Source organism: Enhydra lutris, unplaced genomic scaffold, assembly GCF_002288905.1.
Source record: "Enhydra lutris kenyoni isolate GAN:26980312 unplaced genomic scaffold, ASM228890v2 scaffoldscaffold12, whole genome shotgun sequence".
NCBI classification, from domain to species: Eukaryota; Metazoa; Chordata; class Mammalia; order Carnivora; family Mustelidae; genus Enhydra; species Enhydra lutris.
Genome location: NW_019154096.1, coordinates 25,035,891 through 25,056,055, shown reverse-complemented (window position 1 = coordinate 25,056,055; position 20,165 = coordinate 25,035,891). Strand labels below are relative to the sequence as shown.

At 50.3% G+C, this 20,165-nt stretch overlaps 1 protein-coding gene across 1 annotated transcript; it reads left to right on the top strand.

The window, feature by feature from the left end:
- Positions 1 to 15,489: 15,489 nt before the first annotated feature.
- LOC111145153 (pterin-4 alpha-carbinolamine dehydratase 1) lies at positions 15,490 to 19,786 on the top strand. The gene is made up of 4 exons (XM_022499847.1): positions 15,490 to 15,614; positions 18,267 to 18,398; positions 18,616 to 18,696; positions 19,233 to 19,786. Exons 1-4 carry the CDS (start codon positions 15,612 to 15,614, stop codon positions 19,329 to 19,331), a joined length of 315 nt encoding a protein of 104 aa, XP_022355555.1. The 5' UTR covers positions 15,490 to 15,611; the 3' UTR covers positions 19,332 to 19,786.
- The last annotated feature ends 379 nt before the right edge of the window (positions 19,787 to 20,165 follow it).

Sequence of the window (20,165 nt, the reverse complement as noted above, 5' to 3'; positions counted from 1 at the left end):
CCTCACACTTGTCTGGGGTTTTCTATCAGAAGCGATCCCAGGTGACCGAGGCAGGGCTAGTGGAATCATCGTTACCATTGTGCAGGTGAGGCTCAGAGAAGTGAAGTGACTTACTAAAGATCCCATGGCAGTGGGCAGGTCTCTGGACTCCCCCTCCAGTGCTCTAGCCAGCAGCTGAGCTGGGGAGGCTCAGGGGAGCAGGGAGGTGCGTTCTACAATGATGACAGGGGAGGAAGACCTTGCCCTGTTAGTCTTTCCCGCAGGATGCAGGGGAGGGGGCCGAGCAGGGGCAGCCCTTGGCCATCTCCCTTCCTTGGCTCACAGTTGGTCCTGAGGGAGGAAAATGAGAGGACGGAAGGTAGCGCAGACGGAGAGGAGACCCCGAGTGGCTGACTGACGGTGGCGAGCTCCCCTGTTTGTGCCTCCATTTCCACAGCTGCCATATGAGGAAGGGGCCGGGCAAGGTGAGCCCTTCTGTTCCTTCTGGTTTGGAGGCTGCTGAGGTCTCAGAGAGCCAAAGGTCTGAACCCCAAGTCCAGCCCACCAGAGCCCATCTAGCCTGTCGAGGTGGAGGTGGGGAAAGGCTTGCGGCCCCGACCTGTCTGGAGGGCCTACAGCAGAGGTGAGAACCCAGCCAGTAAGGCAGGAGGCCTGGCCTTCTTTCACAGCTGACAGTGACCTTGAGCAGGTCCCTGACCCTCCAGGTATCTGTCTCCTCCTCTATCCAGTAAGGAACTACCACGAGGTCCCTTCTGGCCTCTGAGGCTCCTAGGGGGAGCAGGCACAGTTGGCTGGTTTGGGGATGCAGGAGTCTAATTCAGACATGGATAAACACCAGTCACACAGCTCCCCCAGGGCCACCAAAGGCTACAGAGAGACACCAAGGAGGCCCTGCTCATCTTCCTTCAAAGCCACAGTCCCCAGAGCTCTTGCCCAGGGCGGCCAGCTCTTAATAGCACTAGGGGCCCAAGTCCCTGGTTACTGAAGACAGATGGGCTTGTCTGGGCTGCAGGGGAGGTAGGAAGTGAGCAGGGCTGGGGCTGGGGGAGCGGTCAGAGGGGCAGGGGCTAGAGGGGAGAAGAGATTCCTAATGAGCTAAGATGAGGACGGGGAGAGTCGCCGGGCCTCCTCCCAAGAAACTGCCCCAAGGCCCCACGGGTTTCCTGCTTTCTAGGCTCTCGGGGTAGGTGCGGCCCCATCCCCTGTGCCCTTCTGACTCTGGGGAGGGAAGCAACAGCAGGTTTGATCTCAGCCCACAGGTCCAGAAGCAATGGGGGAACGAAGCTGGCCATGACCCCCTCATCAACCAGGCACAGCGATTCCGTTGGTCAGGATTTGCCGGGACAATCTCCCTGGAGTGGCCTGGAGACAAGTCCTCCCACCTCATTTCATAGCCGGAGAAACTGAAGCCCAGAAAGGGCTGGAGTCTCTTACCGCATCTCCCAAGATGGGTGTGAGATTGACTTAGGAAATTGGGAAAGGGACAGCTCCCTCCCCTATAACTCACATGCCAGAGGCTCCCCCTACACCCCTGCACCTGAGCTCAAACACATCCCCCCCACCCCAGGCTTGGCACTCAGCTGCAGGGAGAGCTGCAGCGAGGCAGGGCTTAGGGAATGGTGCAGTTCAGTGCCTCCAAGCTATAGTCTCCTGACCTTGAGTGAGAGTAACAATACCTCCCTCGCGGGCTTTGTGAGATTAAGACAACACGTGCAGTGTCGGGCACCCGGATGGCTCTCCACCACCCCTCCCTTCACGGCTGTCCCTTAGCCAAGTTCACGTACTCACTGCCTCACCTCAGCCTCTCAAAAGGGTCTCCTGGCTGATGCCCTGACGCCAGCCCCTTGCCCGCCCCACCCCACCCCCCATCTCCTGTGCATATCCAGCCACAGCGAGCTTCTGGAAATGCTAACCCAACTCCCGCCATTTCTGGGCCTAAAAGTCTGTCAGTCCTGGGTATGGGATAAAATTGAAGAATGCCTGTTAACTTTGTTCAGGTGTGCTCACGGTAGTGCAGTTGTGTTTTGCTTTTAAAGAGCCCCTAAGTTTTAGAGATCCAAAAATAATTTATGTATGAAATGATATGTGATTTGCCTCAAACTAATCTGAGGGTTGGGTACAGCGGGAATGAGCCCAGCAAGCTGTTCATCGCTGAGCTAGGCGGGCAGTTGGTCTATGAGGTTCATTATACCAGCTCCCTGCTTTGGTGCGTGTTTGAAATTCCCTATAATAAGTTTTTCAGACGTGGAGGGACAACGGATGAGAACGTGGGAGAATGTGATCATCGTTGGCAGGCACAGGGAAGTCATTATACTACATGCTTTGGTGTGTATTTGTACTTTTTCACGATGAAGAGTTGTTCTGATGTTGTGTTCCTAAAAGCAAGTCTGTCTGCTCCTCCTTGCTGCCCCAGGTCCTCCAGGAGCTGCGCCCACAACCCCAGCGCCCTTGTCACTGTCCCAGCCCCCTGCCCCCCATACTTGCCTACACCTCATATGCTGGAATCCAGGATCACGCTCAACCTCCAGACATTCCTGTCCGTGTCCCGCCCACACGGACCTTGCCCTGTCCCTTCGGTGCACATCTTGAAACCCCGTCTGCCAAGAGGTCTCGGTTGAGCCCCCAAATGGCCTTCTCTAGGGAGCAGATCCGATGCTTCCTCTGGCCTCCACCCTGGTGGAAGTGATTGCTGCTTCCTTGCAGCCCCTGTGACCCCTGTGGCCAGGGACACGGGCTGCAGGGGGCAGGGTGTGTCTTTGTCTTCATGCGTCCAGAGCCTAGCACCAAGCCTGAAGCTCAGTCATTGTCCCCTGAGTATCCTGAGGCCTCATGAAACACCGGACATCCTCTGGCTGCCCAAATCCCAGAGAACCAGGATCATTTCCTGAGGTCGCCCTGCCCCCTGTTGGTGGAAAGCAGCTTTGCAGGGATGGGTGGACACAACGCGGGTTTCCTAGCACCCTCAGAGCCCATAGCTGTGGTTCAGCGGAGATGGGGGAAGCAGGCCACAGAGGCATGCAGAGCCCATCTCCATCAGCCCCCTCACACCCCTTGGGGCTCCCATGTCGGCCCACTAAAGACTGTCCTTAGGGACAGGCCACACCCTCCCTTGCCACCTGATTCTGGCCAGGAGCTCCCCAACGCATACATACCTTGTCTCTGCCTGGCCCGCTCCTGGTGCATCTTCATGGCGTACACCGAACAGCCCTGCATGCGGGCACTTCATTGCCCCTGACATGTAGAGTTACGCTGTGTCCCTCTATGACAGCCCCACCACAGCCCTCGAGGATAGCACTTGTTGCCTGTATTACTGGGGTACCTGACTCCTTGCCCAAACCAGAGGGTCCTTGAAAGAGGCCACTTGATCTCAGCCTGGCAGAGACAGGAGCAGGTGGCAGTTTTTGTCTCCCTCGGGAAGAAATGAAGACTCTCTATTTCTAATGTCTAGAACAGTCCTGTCCTGTATGACAGCCCCTGGTCACCTGTGGCTCTCAGAAGGCTGCTGACCTACCCTTCCCTTATCAGCAAGAACTTCTGCCCAGATGGCAGGTGTTCTGGGATGGGAGCCATCCCAGAACGGAGAGTATCATTAAGGGAGTGAGCGCCCCAAAACTGGGGGCATTCAGGGCACCCCGGGGACACCTCATTCTAAAAACTAGTGGCCACCTCCAAGGGTGCTCAGGACTCTTGGGCTGCTCCAAAGCTGTCTTTCAGATCTCATTTCACCCAACAACATTTAGTGAGGGCTTGTCTGAGCCAGGCGCTAAGCTGAGCACCAGCAATATGATGGGGAGGGACCACATGATCTCTGGGGGACAAAATCGTCACCATTGCCACCACCCTGATTGAGAACCATTGTCCCAGACCCTTCTGGTAGGTAAGCATGGTTCCTGTGAGAGATGGGTGGGAAAGAGTCATCTGTATTAGGGGTGGGGGGAGGGAGCAGCCCCCCTGCTGGGGTCTCTGTGGGCTGAGGAAGGAGGGCAAAGGCGGCAGGTTTCAGGATATCCGCCAGGCAGAGCCTGCGGTCCTTGCCCTCCCACCCCCGTTCCGAGGCTGTGCGCCCTTTAGGAACTTCTGAGAGGGTCCCTGTGGAGCAGCCTCGGCTGCTGGGGGCAAGGACACCCGCACTTTTGCCTCGGAGAAGGCTGGTTGCTGGAACAGAAGCATGGATCAGCAGCAGAGCAGGGGCCCAGGGCTGGACAGCAGCGCCCTCTGTGGCAAACATTGAGGCAAGCAACCTGGAAAAGCAAGACTGCTCCCAGGGAATAAAAGCTTTACTTTGGGAAGATGCAAGCCCCTGGGGTTTGTGCCTGGGGCTAGGGACATGCCTAGGGACATGCAGTGGAGGAGGAGCCCCCAGAATATATATTGCACTTCGAGCCATTTGGGGGTGTGGGTCTCTACCATGCACTGATTGAATATTTTAAGGGACACCACTTGCGTCCTAAGGGTGGGAAGCATTTATACCTTCAACTATCATCTCAATATCCCTTTCCGCTCCCTCCCACCCCTTGTTGCAGAGCTCAGCATGTAGAAATCCAAAAATAACAGAAAAAGAAGGAAAGGAAGATGGGAGAGAAGGGACCTCGCCCTTGATGATCCTGTGCTCAGGAAGATGGCTGAAAACAGACACGACGACCAGAATCACGAACTCAGGGAAGCTCACATCTGGAAGGGATCTAGGGCCGGAGGTGGAGAGCTCTGCCCCATGCAGCTGTCCCTACAGCAGCCCTAACCGGGTCAGCATTTAGCTGCTGCCAGCCAGGTACAACAGAGCCCTCTGCTCTTGAGGGAGGAAGCCCTTGTCCCCTGTGGGACAGGCACGGCTAGTTTAGAGTTCGGCTAACATTAGAACTCCATAGTGCAGCGGTGTGACTGCAGACAAGGTACCATCAAAAATTCACACCCTACCTACCCACCCAACAATAGCCAATTAGAAATGTAATGGGAAAAATATCCCATGCACAATGGCCAAGCGAGACTATAAAATACCTAAGAGTAAACGTAATGAGAAATGCCCAAGTCCTACACAAGGAACACAATAAACCTTTACTGAAGACATAAAGAAGGCTGAATAAGTGGAGAGATATATCATATGCTCCAGATGGGAAGACTCGATAATATGAAGATGTCAATTCTTCCCAAATTAAATCTATAAATTCAATGCATTTCCAATCAGAACCTGAAAGGGATTTTTATAAGAACTTCACAGTCTGGTTTTTAAGCTCATCTGAGAGAGTAAACAAGTAAGCATCACCAAGAACCTTTTGAAAAAAGAAGAAAAATGAGATGAGACTTGACCTACCAGATACGAAAACACGTTGTAAAGCCAGAGTAATTACAACAGAGCAGAGTTGATGCATCAAAGGAACAGAACGAAGACTCAGAAGCTGCGCTATGGGGATCATGGGAACTGGGTAAAATGTGAGAGCAGCATTCAGATTGGGGGTGGGGAGGCAAGATGGGCCAGTTGAGATATGAATAAATAGTGTGGGATTTTCCCTTATCCACTTGGAAACAGGAACACTAAGTATTGCTCTCCAGTTTTTTGTTGTTGTTGTTGTTAGTATTAGTATATCTGACATGATGCCCAAAAGAAAATTCCAGAGAGATTAATAATCTGAGCACTTTTTACCAGCTGTCCAATATTTGTTCATTCTCAGTATGAGGAAGTCCTTTCTAAGCTAGACCTGAAATCCAGAAGTCACAAAGGAAAAGTCAGATAGATCTGCCTGTCTAAAAATTTAACATTTCAGGGTGCCTGGATGGCTCAGTCCGTGAAGCATCTAACCCTTGACTTCCCCTCAGGTCATGGTCTCGGGGTTGTGAGATTGAGCCCTGCATCAGGGTCTGCGCTGGGTGTGGAGTCTGCTGAAGATTCTGCTTCTCCCCTACGCCCCGCCTCAGCACCTCTCCCCAAAATTTAACATTTCGCTGTGTCACTAAGCTAAAAAGCAAACGAGATTCAGAGAAATATTTACAACATCTGTAATAAATGAGGGACTATTATCCTACAAATCAACAAGAAAAGGACCATCTGGAAATATGAAAAACAAAGACTGCAGGCCGGTGGGTTGGTGGGTGGGGGGTGGGGAGGAAATCCAGGGCATGGGCTTTGAAGAGCAGGCAATGGGCTGAACCTGCTAGGGACCCCTGAGGGACCATGTAGAACACATGAGGATTGCTCCCCCAAGGAGCAAGGGAGAGGATTTGACCCACAAAGCCCTGGTCCCCACTGGTGGAGAGTGGGGCATTACCCTCCCACTCTAAATGTCTAGACAACTTGTTCTAGGGATGGAGAATGTCCTCAGGTGGAAGGAAGCAGAGAGCAGCAGCGGGCAGACAGACCATGCATGTGACCTTCACCTGGGGTTGGGAGGGCACAGGCACAGTGCTGGGCACTTGCCACAGATGATCTCATTTAGTCATTGCAAAAAACCCTACAAGGCAACTATTATCATCATCATTATTATTATTACTCCCATTGTACAGTTGAGTAAACTGAGGCTCCAAAATGTTCAGTAACTTGTCCAAGATCCCACCGTTAGGCCAGTGGAGGAGCGTGACCTCAGAGCAAATGCCACTCCAGTTCCTGCGGCAGCCTCCACGTGGTGACCCTCAGTGGGCACAAAGCAGCATGGAAAGGTGATTTTTACTTTTCTCCTTATTATGCCCAGCCATATCGTCAACGCTCTTCTTGTTAATTTTTGTTGTGTGTGTGTGAGTGTGTGTGTGTTTTTTTTACTATAAGCATGTGTTCCTTCCATAATTAAAAAAAAAAAAGTTTGTGTGACTTATCCGATCACAATGTGTAAACCTGAAACTAAGTTATCATTGGATGTCAATTATACTTCTTTATACAATAGAATTAAAACATTTTTTCCTCAAGGTTGTGTATTTTTTGTGTTGTGTTTTTTGCTTTAACTTTTTAGATCCTTAGCCTAGGATCTGGCAAAAAAAAAAAAAAATTAATGGTAGGGAAATGTGAGTCTGAGTGTTGTCCCTTGTAGATCCTACTTCTTGAATACGGTTGGTATGTCGCTTGGTAGCCATTCCAGCCAGCAAACAGACATGAATGTGGATTTGGGAAGCATTTGTTAAAAGCATCTTAAGCAGAGGGCAGAATGCCAGACACCGTGGGGAATTCAGAGATGCCATGCTGCATCCTGCAGAGCAAGGGGAGGAAAGGAAATGTACCAAGGACACAGATGCAATAAAGCGTGGGAGGGGCCCGTGGGAAAGGCCCTGGGCAGGGGTGGATTTACTGGAGCAAACAGATTCTGAGCCTCAGAGCCCTGCACCTGAATGGGACCCAACCAGGAAGCAACCTGCTCATATTCTTTTGTGAGATTGGCAAAAGAAAGATATTTTGATATTTTAAATACAATGGGCTGAGCCCCTTGTCTTCTGTCTCTCCAACACCGTCCTGAGGTTGCTCACCTCAGGCTGGGTTGTGTTCGGCCAGATGCTGGTTGGGTTTGGGGATCTGGCTAAGGGCAAGCTGAGTTGGGGATATGCTTAATTTGGCTTCAGAAGGAAGGGTACATGGATGTGATTCTCAGTCATTTCCATGTCTAGATGAGCTACTGCTGGCCATTCTGGTTGTAGGAACGCCTTCTAGAAATATTCCCGCCTCCTGCTATGCTGAATCCTCAGGTAAGTGACAAAAAGGTGTAGGGCAAGACACTGTAAGTGACATGAATGCATCCCTTGGACCCTGGCAAAGGTCACATGGGTAATGCAGGAGAGAAAAGTCTCTTTATGTACAGAGCCAGCATCTAACCTCTAGAACATGCTCCAGTTGTCAGTTGGGTAATATTTGTAAGTAGGCATCTTCATTTTCATCAACACCTGGTTAAAAAAAAAAAAAAAAAAAAAAAGACATCTCAGGGCACCTGGGTGGCTCAGTCGGTTAAGCATCTGACTCTTGATTTTGGCTCAGGTCATGATCTCCAGGTCCTGAGATCGAGCCCCACATTGGGCTCCACACCAGGCATGGAGTCTGCTTGATAGTCTCTCTCTCCCTCTGCCCCTCCTCTCTTTCTAATAAATAAATAAATCTTTAAAAAAAAAAAAGACATCTTCTCCCTTGTTAGCAAAATTCTCAATAATGTAACATATTCAATTATAAATACAGTTATTTTTTTCTTTGTGTATTTCACAGATAGAATGTATCAGAATTTCATTGTTGGTCAGATCCAACTAGCAAGTCTGCATATGTGTGAGGTCAGTTTGTGCATCTAAATTATCAACAAAATAATTAGTCTTTCTTCTAGCATAATGATCACAATTTATCTTCCTATTCTCTCTCTAAAAATGCTAATGGAACTATCATCATATGAAGCAATCAAAATGTAGAAGAAATTGTAGGAAATAAAAACTATTATAGGTGCGTGTCAACCACCTAATTAAAATATTTTATTATCTCTATGAACTCTGTGATGTTTATGGCAGTTCTTTTAAATTTGCAATTTGTTGTGACTGCCTTTCTCCTTCTAAATAAATATTCACATTTGAGCTTAAATTTGTGTGGAGAGATTTTTTTTTTCTGTAATTTGTGTTATTTTGCTTAAAGAAGGCCTCCCCAATTGCATACACATTAAAGTTATACAAAAATTCTGGATCTGCCCCTACTTCTTGGAATATGTCATTAATAAGTCATTTTATTTCTTTTTAAATTTTTACTTATTTGAGAGAGAGAGAGAGCACTAGCAGAGGGATGGGCAGAGGGAGAAGCAGACTCTCCACTGAGCAGGAAGCCCAATACCAGGCTAGTCCCAGGACTCTGGGACTGTGACCTGAGCCAAAGGTAGATACTTAATCAACTAAGCCTCCCAGGTGCCCCTATTAAGTCATTTTCATGGAGGGGTGAAATTCTGGGACTACATAGAATGGGAAGATCAGAAGATGGTCCAAACAAATCCAGACATTATGAACCTCTGGCCTCAACTAGGGAACCTCAGAAGTTTCCCTGGGTCGGACCATGCCCCTGGAGCCTCAAACATGCCTGACCCACTGTCCCATGCTATGGAGCCTGAAGGACCGCCTCCCTTTCCACCTAGGCCAGCATCCACCCTCTCTAGGTGCTCCATCATGGGGATAGTGGACTCTGGTCCTTCATGTAAGTCATCAGATACTTCCAGCATCACTTCCCAGGCATATGGTAGAATTGCATTTCCCCACTCCCTCTGAAGCTAGGCACAGCCATGTGAGCTGAAACTGAGGGGTCAGAGCTAACCCATCCCACCCCCATCCCACCCTTGTAGTGATTAGTGATTGTGGAAATATGGAACACAAGAGACCTCCATTGGCCTAGGTCCCTATGTGACTACAATGGGTAGAATCCACCTGTCACCCTGCACTGGGCACGTTGTGAGAGGAGGGAGCTTTGGCTCTGTTAAGCCACCAGGAGTTGGGGTGCTATTTGTTATTGCAGCATAACCCACCCCATCCTGACAGAGGCGTGAAACAGAGGAGTCGAGGCTGCTCAGCCCAGCATGAGGCCCCAGACTGCTTGTTCATTCATCTGTTCACATTCCATCCCCCGAGAACATGGCTCATGAGTCAACACATACCCCGCTGGGGCAGAAGGGGCTAGAAGGGACATGACCCTTCCTGCAAGAAGATGACAAGGCATTTTCACCAGAACATCGCCCTACTTCAAACTTTCCCCAAACATGCAATAGCAGGGATAGGATGACTGGATAAACACTCCTGCTCAAAAAGGGGAAGGAGAGGGAGGTACATGGCAGTCAGTGGGCCTTAGCAAGTCTGAAATCCAGCAGGGCATGCTCCTCGTAAGATTCTGGGTCATAGCCCAGTCCTGCCCCTGGGAGTGAATCTTCATAGCTCTCAGCTTAGAGCACTGAGTTCTTGCCTCTGAAACGGGGCTTATTTTTTCTTCTTGATAAGAAATGCTCCTGTTTTAAGTGCAGTCTGAATTCTGTCTGAATTCTACTCCTAGAAGGCAGGAAGTACATTGGACTCTTTGCCTTTTCAATTGTCTCTGTCTTTTTCAATCCAAGTTGTTAGTGCTATTACCAATACAATTCTCTTAAAAATTTGGTGAGGTTCCTATGAACCTTATGGAGGTTTATTCTATTAGGCAAAAATTCCAGCCACAAATCTCAAGAGAGGCCCCTCTCTGCCTTGGGCTGTGAGTCAGGGCAGGGCAGGATCCTGTCCAGATTTTTAACAGCCCTCCTGCCTGACAAAGTTGGTCTAAGAATCACATCCTAAAGATTCTTCTAGAAGACCTGTTGTCTACCTGAAAGTATGACACACAGCCTTAAATATCTCTAAGGTCATAACAAAGAGTCTTACAACTGCACCCCTGACTTGACCTTTACTGTGAAGTCATTTCTTACTTTGAGAATCTTCTGCAACCCGGAAAGACTGTCCTGGGACCTCTCTGTTTCCTATAAATTCTGCTAAAAAAACCAAACTGGTCAGGGTTCCTGGCTGGCTGAGTCTGTAGAGCATGCAACTCTTGATCTTGAGGTTGTGATTTCAAAGCCCACAGTGGGTATAGAGAATACTTAAAAAACAAACAAACAAACAAACAAACCACCAATTAGCTCACCATTCCCACTTTTCTTGGTATTATCACAGGCAGCTAGAAAGCTCAGTACAAGTTTATTAGATAACCCCTCTCCCCTCCAGGTGACTTGAAGAGATAGTCTTCCTAATTGCTCCTGAATCCTCTTTTTTCCAAAAATTTATTCACTGTGCATTTTAAAAAAATGTATTGACATATACATATAAAACAGTTCATAACTCATAGAGGTATGGCTTAAAGAATTTTCACTAACTGACATACCCACATAACCCACACAAGGATTCAGGAACAAAACATTACTAGAAGCCCACTCACAATCTCTCCAACATTAACTATCACTGGGAAATGATTGTCCTGAGATTTCATACTCCAGGCTCATTTTTCTAATTCAAGTTTATTGAGATATAATTTACATATTCATACTTCTTGGCAGAAACACCAAGTCATGGGACACCACAATCAAAATATAATAAAATATTATAATTACCCCCCCAAATTCCCTTGTGCCCCTCGGTAGTTAGGTCCCCCCACCAGCCCCTTGCAGTCAATCAGGAATGTTTGCTGATAGTAGTGTGGGTTTCAGAATGTTATATACATGGAATAATGTAATATGTCATAAAATATGGTATGTAGACATCTGAAATGCTGTCCCTTAGCATAACGTGTTTGGGACTCACCCATTACACTGACCAGGTCCACGGTCCACTCCTTTCCCCTGCTGAGTACTATTCCACTGTCTGGATGCACCACCTGTGTTCATTCATTCATCTGCTGATGGACACTTGGATTATGTCCAAATACAGCTGCTATACACATTTGCATGGAGGTCTTTGCATGGACATGTTTTCACTTCTCTTGGGGTAGGATTGGTGATTTATAAGGTAAGGGGTGTTTAACTTCATAAAGAATGGCCACAGCATTTTCCCGAGTGGCTGACTTGTTTTGTATTTCCAGCAGGGCCGTGTGAGGTGCGGCGACCCAGGTTGTTCCTCCTGCTAGAAATGAAGCCATGGTGGGTCTTTACGAGGGCCCTGGGCGTGGTATGTGGCCCCCTCTCCTAGTGACTTAGGCTTTTGCTCCTTTGCAACAAGGGTCTGCAAGAGGAGGGAGGGGTTGGCGCTTTCCCCACAGCAGCTGCCAATCCCCTCCCACCCCTGCTCCATGGCTGGATCTTCCTCCCATCTTCTACCCGGCACCTGCCAGAGTTCCTCTATGCAAACTGTCCCTGTGTCTGCAGCCCCAGCTCTTCAGGCTGGCATGCCAGCACACACCTGGCTCCCAACTATTTGATAAGACTTGAGCTGATTTCTGGGGCCCCTGGGTGGCTCAGTCAGTTAGGTGTCTGCCTTCAGCTCAGGTCATGATCTCGGGGTCTTGGGATCGAGCCAGGGTCAGGATGTCTGCTTAGTGGGGAGTCTGCTTTGCCCTCTCCCTCTGTTCCTCCCTCATCCCTGCTCTTGTGCTCTCTTTCTCTCTCTCAAATAAATAAATAAAATCTTCTTTAAAAAAAAAAAAGATTTCACTGATTTCTTCCTCTCCATGTATATGGAGGCTGTGTGTGTCCCCCTCCCTCCCCAAGGGCCAGCACAGATGAGTCTGTCTGTGCTCCTCCCTTGGAATTCAGGCTCCTTGGTTGCCCTGTGAGCTCAGCTTCCTGGTGAACAGAAGAAAAGTGCTGATTTTGTAGTATATCCAGGTTTCCCCATGTTAGTGTGGGAGCAACACTCTGCAGCTTTCTACATCTGGGGTGGAAGCAAACCTTCCCGTCTTTGCAGCCTTCCTTCCACCTTCTTCCCACCACCGCTCCCAGGCAGCTTGTTTTCAGCAGTTCACTTCCAGGCACCGAGTTTTGTTCGGGAATCTATGCGTCCTGTTCTCTGTTGCTGTGTGACAAGCCACCCCCCAAATCTGGTGACTTACTATTAAAACGTACTACTAGTTCTCATGGTTCCATGGGTTGACTGGTCTCTGCTGAGGTCTCACATGGGACTGCTGGGGCTGAAGTCATCTGACAGTCTGGACAGCCATGGAGCCCCTGTCCCACGCTGGAGGATGATTAGCGGAAGCCACAGGCAAGAAGATGGACAGTCAAGATCCACTGGAGAACACTAAGAACACTACATATAAAAGGGGACCTTTCACATTTAAGCCTTATCTAACCATAAAGTTAACAGGAGAAAAGGAAGATTATTATTGTGGCAGGAAAATCATCAGATAAATCCTGAAAAGCACAAGGTTGTAAGGCCAAGAAAAAAAAGAGATAAGTCCCATACACCAACATATAAAATTTCTACCAACAAAGGACACTATGGAAGAAGTTAATATACCGATGGGAGGAGATATTTGCAATACTGAAAATGGACAAGCAATTAATGTCTAGATATAAACTCCTGAAAATCAACTTAAAAAAACAGAACACTGTATACTTAAAAAAAAAAAAAAATGGAAAGACTATTAAGCATAAGCCCCAGGTGCTAACAAGCAGATGAAGAGGTGCTCAGAACCATTAGTCGTCAGAAAAAGTAAAAACAGTGCACTATCATTTTATACCTATTAACGTGTTAAAAATTAAAAAGCAAGATAATGCCAAGGATGAGTATCATGTGCGAGCAATACAGGGGAATAGAATACGATGCACATGACGTAAGGACCAGAGCAGCCCTTGCCCACAGCGTCTGAAACTATTTGGGGATATACACCCATGAGGGAATTGCTGGATTTATAGGGGATATATATGTGTGTGTGTGTGTGTGTGTGTGTGTGTGTGTGTGTGTGTGTGTTTATATTTACATATTCATATATATGTATATATTTATATTTAAGCTGCATAAAAAACCGTCCACAGGCTGGAGAGCTACTGAGTTGAAAGAGATGTTCACTGGAGTAGCATCTTTGTTGCTCTGTTCTGCGTGTGTTGCACACTCACAGGCTGTGGGGGGTGGCGGAGGCAGGTTGTCGGAAGCGAGCCGAGCGTCCACCACTGGAGGAATGAGAACTGATGCTGGGTACTCCCCACGGAGCAGCAGTTAGAAGATACACACGAAGTGTATATACAAAAATGGCAAAAATAGGTGAAAGAAACAGAATGAGATGCAGCACACGGATCTATTTACAAAAAATAAAGGGCACAGAGATGAAACAACAGCACCTGTTGCAAAACAGATACAAACATCACTACATATCAACACGTTCGATTTTGCAGAATAACGCACTGGGAGGAGAGGAGTAAAAGTGGACTATAGGGATGAAGGTTAATGGGAAGGAAAAACGTTTTTGACTGTTAGAGGACTTGCATTACCTGACTCCAAGACTTACATGGCTCCAGGAATCAAGATGTATAGCATTAGCATCAAGAGGGACAAACAGGTCAATGAGCAGGCTAGAGTCCACACATATATGTCCAATTATAAGGAAACCACACTTATACCTTCAACTGAGTTTTTACAAAGGTGTAAAAGCATTGCAGTGGAGAAAGGAAGAACTGGATATTCATATGCAAAAAAAGTGAATTTGGATCCATAATGCAATGCATAGGAAAAATTAACTCAAAATGGGTCATAGACCTAAATGGAAAACCAATAACTATAAAACACAGGGAAGAAACGTCACAAAAAGGAAACATAACAGAAAAATCTTCATGACAGTAGGGTAGGGAAAGATTGTTTTAGTTGCAACACCAAAACACTGATCCATAAAAGTAACATCGGATAAATTGGATTTCATCAAAATTAAGGGTGTCTGCTCTTTGGAAGACAGTGTGAAACACAAAGAAGTAACTGGCAAACCACGTCTCTGGTAAAGTGCCTATATCCAGAATAAAGAACTCAAAAGCCAGTAAGAACCCAACTCAAAAGCGGGGGGCGGGGGGCAGGACATTCGAAGGCAATTATCAGATTTACCAGTGAAAATAAACACCTGAAAAAGCGTTCAATATCATTAGCCATTAAGGAAACTCAAAAGAAAACCACAATGAGATACCACTACACACCAGTGAGAATGACTGAAATAAAAAAGATTGACCGTAGCAAATACTGGTGCATCTTTGAGGATGTAGGGAAACTGGAACTCTCATACATTGCTGGCAGGCACCTAAAATAGTACAACCACTTTGGGAAGCATCTGGCAGTTTCCTAACAAGTTATAAACACACATGTGCCACATGAGGTAGCCATTCCACTGCTGGACCTTTACCCAAGAGAAATGAAAGCAGATATCTAAGCTGACTTGATGGGAAAGCACACAGCATCTTTATTTGTAATAGTGAAAAACTGCAAACAATCTAAATGCCTATCAACAAGTGAACAGATCAACAAATTGTGGTGTAGCCATACAATGTAACACTATAAAATAAATTTTACTTAGCCATAGAAAGGAAGACACTATTGATACACGCAGCCACAGGGGCAAACCGCAAAGTGACAATGCTGAGTCCTAAGAAGCCAGATACAAGAACGTACACTGCATGCTCTGCATTTACATAAAATTCTAGGAAATACAACCTAACATATTGTGCCCGGAAGCGGATGAGTGGTTGTCAAAGAAGGACACTTGTAGGGACGCCGGCTATGATATGTTTATGAGCGTGACTGTAGTGATGCTCGCAGGAGAGCTAACAGACGTCAAAAGGCATCATCCAGTACATTTTAGTTCTGTGCGGTTTCTTCTAGGCCAATACCTCCATCTGTTGCCTTTAAAAAAGAAAAGCGTAATCTCGCGTCCAGAGTGACACGGCTGGTAAGCGGCAGAGAGCGATTCAAACGCAGAAGGCTACACCTGGAGCCTGTCCTTCTCAGCCCCTGAGCTGCGGGTAACAGCAGCCCGGAAGAAGGTGCTGGAAGGGGGCAGAGGCCGAGTGCGCGGGTCTCGGCCGAGTTAAAGATTACCGGTGGGCGGTTCCTCTCGGTCCCTCCCCGCCCGCGTCCCCGAACGCCCGGCGCTGTCCGCCCGCGCCGCCGCCACCTGCTGCTCGCTAGCGTCCGCACCTGCGTCCGAGTCCGCACCTGCGCCCCGTCAGCACCTGCGCCGCGCCCGCACCTGCGCCGCGCCCGCCATGGTGAGGGGGTCGCTCGCCGCTGCCCGCGGGGCCCGGGCGCGCGGGAGGGCGAAGAAGAGGAAGGGGCCGATCGTGGCGGCGGCGAGGGTGGGGGACGGTCCTTGCGAGACCTCCGCCCGCCGGCCGCTTGCTAGGCTTGGAGAGCCAGGGCTAGGCTTGGAGAACCGGGGTCTCCGCCCATCTGCCACCCGCACCCCCTGTGGCGCGCGAGGCGAGCTGAGGCCGGAGAGTGGCGGTGGCGCGGCCGAGGCCTGGCCCTGCCCCCAGGCCCTTGTCCCCGGGGCGCTTCGCAAGCGGGGCGTGGGCGGTGGGCCCAGGGCACGGGTGGGGGAGGCAGCTGGTGAGCCTGTAGATATGGCCTCCTCTCGGTGGCGGGTTCTCGTCCACATTGGGGGGGGGCGGCCGTGTGTCAGAGCGTGAGTAGGAGGGAGGCTAGGAGTCTGTTTACCACCCTTCTGGCTTGCACTTCCGGCAGGGTCTGGCCAGGCCCTCGCGCACCCGGCGCTGCCACCTTGGCCTCGTAGCCAGGCCCTGGTGCCTCGCTTGAGGCCTGCGCCCAGCAGTGGGGACCGATTGCTCAGGATCAGACCTCCTCCAGGCTGGGTGTTCCCCCAGGAGGGCCTGGGCTCTGTGGTCAGCCCTGCTTCATCACCTCCACCCTCTGGCAGTGAAGGGGAGCCCTGGCTGGGGAGAAGTGTGTAGACCCAGGAGCTTTACTAAACAGCCCCTTTCTGATCCCAAAGCCTGAGGAGCAGTAGGGACTACGGTGACAGCTGAGAAGGCACTTGGAAAGCAGTGGCTTGGAGGGAGAGGAGGGGGTAGTGAGGCGGCTTGTGTGGTGCTCTGAGGCCCCAGACATGGGGAGGCAGGGCTAGTAATCAGTAACAGGAGCATACACTCCCCCAGAAGGCTCGGCCAGGCCTGGCTTGTGATTTACTAAGCAAACAGTGCCCCTGCCCCCGTCTGACCCCAGCTCTCAGGGGGGCTTGTCCTTTCAGCCCCAGGCTGTGAAACTTGGGGGATCCCAGAAGACACTAAGGGGCACGGGGTGCCTCCTAGGAGCTCCCTGTATCCCCCTACTTCTTTCTGGGCCAGAGAGTGAAGCAGTGGGTTCTGATCCCTGGGCTGACATCATTCATCCAGTTGCCTGGATACATGACCAGGCTTATCAGCCCCAGAGAAAGGGCCAGCTCTGGAATGGAGCAGGGTTTGGGGGCGGGATGCAGAGCTCTCAGAGCTGAGGAACCGGACCAAGCTAGATCAGTCCAGAGAAAACAAGTGTTTCAGAAGGGAGGGAAAGATTGACTTAGAGGAGACTGTACTGCTTTTCTAGTGTGATCCCCACACCCGACCCCACACGTGCAGGACCTAACAAGCCCTTTACAAATGCAGATGGCAGGCCCTTAATAAGGATGGACTTACTCATAGGTCCCATAGGCTCCTCTCACTGATCTGAAATGGAAGTTCTAGGCCCCTTTTACCTTTCAAGCCAAGGGAGGTGACCATCCTGCTGGACAACGCCAGAACTGGGGCTTGACCCAGTCCTGCCAATGCCCCCATGGCTGCCAGGCTGTGGGCTGCCTCGTGAAGCTGAATTAGCCTCCCTCACATTCTCTCCCCAGACCTTACTGGTTCATTTTTCCTTCAACACTCTTACAGTTTCTGTTGGAGAAATCACAGTTCTGGGATCCCTTCCGTGCCTAGGCCTGGATCCATCCCCCCAGAGAATGGAACCGGCCTTTGCTTCCGTCTCTGAAGTTTCCACTCAACCCCTGAACTGTGCCAGCTCTGGCTGCCTGGAGGGCACTTTGCACAATAGGCAAATAGGCCGAGGGGCTAGGTTTGCCAGTTGCCCTTGGCCAAGTTACTTCCACTTTGGCCTGAGCTCTGTGGCTCAGGCTTCCCAGGCTGATGGAGTAGACAAGAAGGTGGGAATCCGAAACCCCCAGGCCTAGCAGGTGGTACTCAAGGGCTGCGTGGTGGCGTGATGAATACCCAGTGGGAGGTAGTACCAGTGGGGATCAGTTCTGGTAGAATCGCCTGGAAGGTGTTGTAAGCACTTGCTCCTTTTCCCTGGGCCCAGGATGCAGATTCAGAACCCTTTGAGAACAATGTCTGTGCTCTGAGGACGGAGGGGGACATGAGGGGAGGAGAACCATGGTCATGTTCCCTTTCTAGGCCTCAGTTTCTTTGTGCGGGTGTGGGGGTGAACTGGATACAGTCCGTAACAGAAAAAAGAAGATTGAACAGTCATGGGTAGTCTTTTTCTGAAAAGTTGTGTAGTAACACATTCGCATCTGGGTTTGATTTTGCTTTTACTCCCTCATTAACATAAGAGACCTATGGTGGGGGGGCTCTGTCAGGCTTTGGGGACAAGGTGGGGGGAGTGTTGCTAAGTCCCAGTGACTTGCGTCACGGCTCAGTATTTTCTGTTCTCTGAGCAAAGTGTCAGAATCTAAGAACCTATCAGTGCGTGAGCCAGGGCCCCATCCCCAGGGCAGGGTGTCCCCCTGAATGGCTCCCTGTCCATTGCTTTAGACCACGCCACCAGAGCCCCCGTGGAGGGCGGCCAATGTCCCCTCATGACTGGGGCCCTCTCCTGGGTCCTAGAGGGAGAAATGCCCATGGGCCTCTGCTGATTTCCTGTCTTAGGCCGGCAAAGCGCACAGGCTGAGTGCCGAGGAGCGGGACCAGCTACTGCCAAACCTGAGGGCTGTGGGGTGGAATGAGCTGGAAGGCCGAGACGCCATCTTCAAGCAGTTCCATTTCAAAGACTTCAATCGGGTATGCCGCCGGGTGGGACAGTTTCTGACACTCCAGAACTTGTTCTCTCCCTTGAAGGCCTTGCCACCTAAGCCCCTCAGCCACTACCCTCGTCGGGCTGGAGTGTCCTCCTTGGGGACGGGAGTGGGAGGGATGGGTCTTGGGGTCCCCACATCTGGAACTCTTCGAGCAGCCCTCTCTCTCAGAGCGCTCACCTGGGTCTCACTTCACTTCGCAGGCTTTTGGCTTCATGACGAGGGTGGCCCTGCAGGCCGAGAAACTGGACCACCACCCTGAATGGTTTAACGTGTACAACAAGGTGAGCGAGGCGTGCCTGCTGCGCCGGGCCGGCTGAGCTCTGAAGGCCCTTCCCTGGCCTTCCCTAGGGGCCTCCCCACCTAGAATCAGCACCGTCACCCCTGCGGCAGTCAGGCTCGCTACAAACTAGAAAAGTGCAAATTAAAACACTCGTGAGCAAACATGCGGTTAAGGCGGACAGTCGGCATTAGGAAAGCCGAACCACAGAAGGCCAGGCCGCGGGCACTGGCCATATTCATGGCTCATAGCTCTGTGGCCCAAATCCTCCTGGAGGTGTGGTGTGGAGGGATGAAAAAGTAGTCACCAGAGCTGAGAACACATGTGCACAGCAGACAGGTCGGACCGCAGGCCGTTGGAGGGCGGTCATGCGACCCCTGCCACGGGCCACGGCGGGAGGGTTGGCAGTGTTGGAGATAGGAATGCTGTCCCCGGGCGAGAGCATGGTGACCAGCTACCACCCTGGAGTGCTCCGTGTTGCCGAGCCACACGGCCCTGACTCTCTCCCGCTCTGGGCCTGAACCTCTGGTTTTGTTCCAGGTCCACATCACCTTGAGCACCCATGAGTGTGCCGGCCTTTCGGAACGGGACATAAACCTGGCCAGCTTCATCGAACAAGTAGCAGTGTCCATGACCTAGGCCCTGCCCTTCCTCTGCGAATTCTTCAGGGGAAGGGGGTGACTGAATTAGGAATCTGGTGGCGGGCGGGGGGGGCGGATCCGGGGAGCCAAGATGTTGCTGCAGCTAGAAGGGCCAAGTGGACTCTGCTGCCACCAGCTAGGGGGGAGTCCTTGCTGTGGACGGAGATGCCGGCATCAACGCCGACCTTTCCCCAAACCCCTCTTCATCCTTGGCGCTCTGTTACATGTACACTAATTGAGTCCGATCTTCTCTCTCTGGAAGACTTCCCGCCAACAGTATTGGTCTTTTTGCCAGGCTGCGTCCTGCTCCCTTTCTAATTCATTTCCCAGAAAGCTGTGACAAAGAGGTACCAAGTCTTAATCTCAGAAACCAGGACCCTAAAGTCAACCTTATCGTATGTAACACAAACACCTGTGCTTTTACGTCTTAAATAAAACTGGTGTTTCACTCGGTCTCAGGCTCTAGAAACTTCCTTTCCACAGGTCAATCCAAATTGGAGTCAACAGGCATTTAAATAAGCACTCTGTGGGAAGCCCTGTTCAAGGCCCCGAGGTCAGGGGACCAGACCATTCTGTCTTCATGTAGCCGAATTAAGCAGGAAGCAGGTCACTACCACGAGGCAGGATGGATGAAGTCAATGCTAGAGGCAAGGGTAAAGAAATGAGTTAAGGGAACATGAAGTGATTGACAAGGGTGAGTCTGAAGGCTTCACTGACTTGGGCCTTGAAAACCTGAAAGGGATTCTTGAGGCAGGGGTGGCCAAAGGGGTACCATGACTAACACGTAAAGGTATGCAGGACACCTGTACTTGCGCGTGGTGGCATCTGGGAC

Excerpts from the sequence above, each read along its gene's own strand:
- LOC111145153 (XM_022499847.1), top strand. Across the intron at positions 18,399-18,615 it reads ATTTCAAAGACTTCAATCGG|GCTTTTGGCTTCATGACGAG; the intron begins GTATGCCGCCGG and ends TTCACTTCGCAG. Across the intron at positions 18,697-19,232 it reads GGTTTAACGTGTACAACAAG|GTCCACATCACCTTGAGCAC; the intron begins GTGAGCGAGGCG and ends GTTTTGTTCCAG.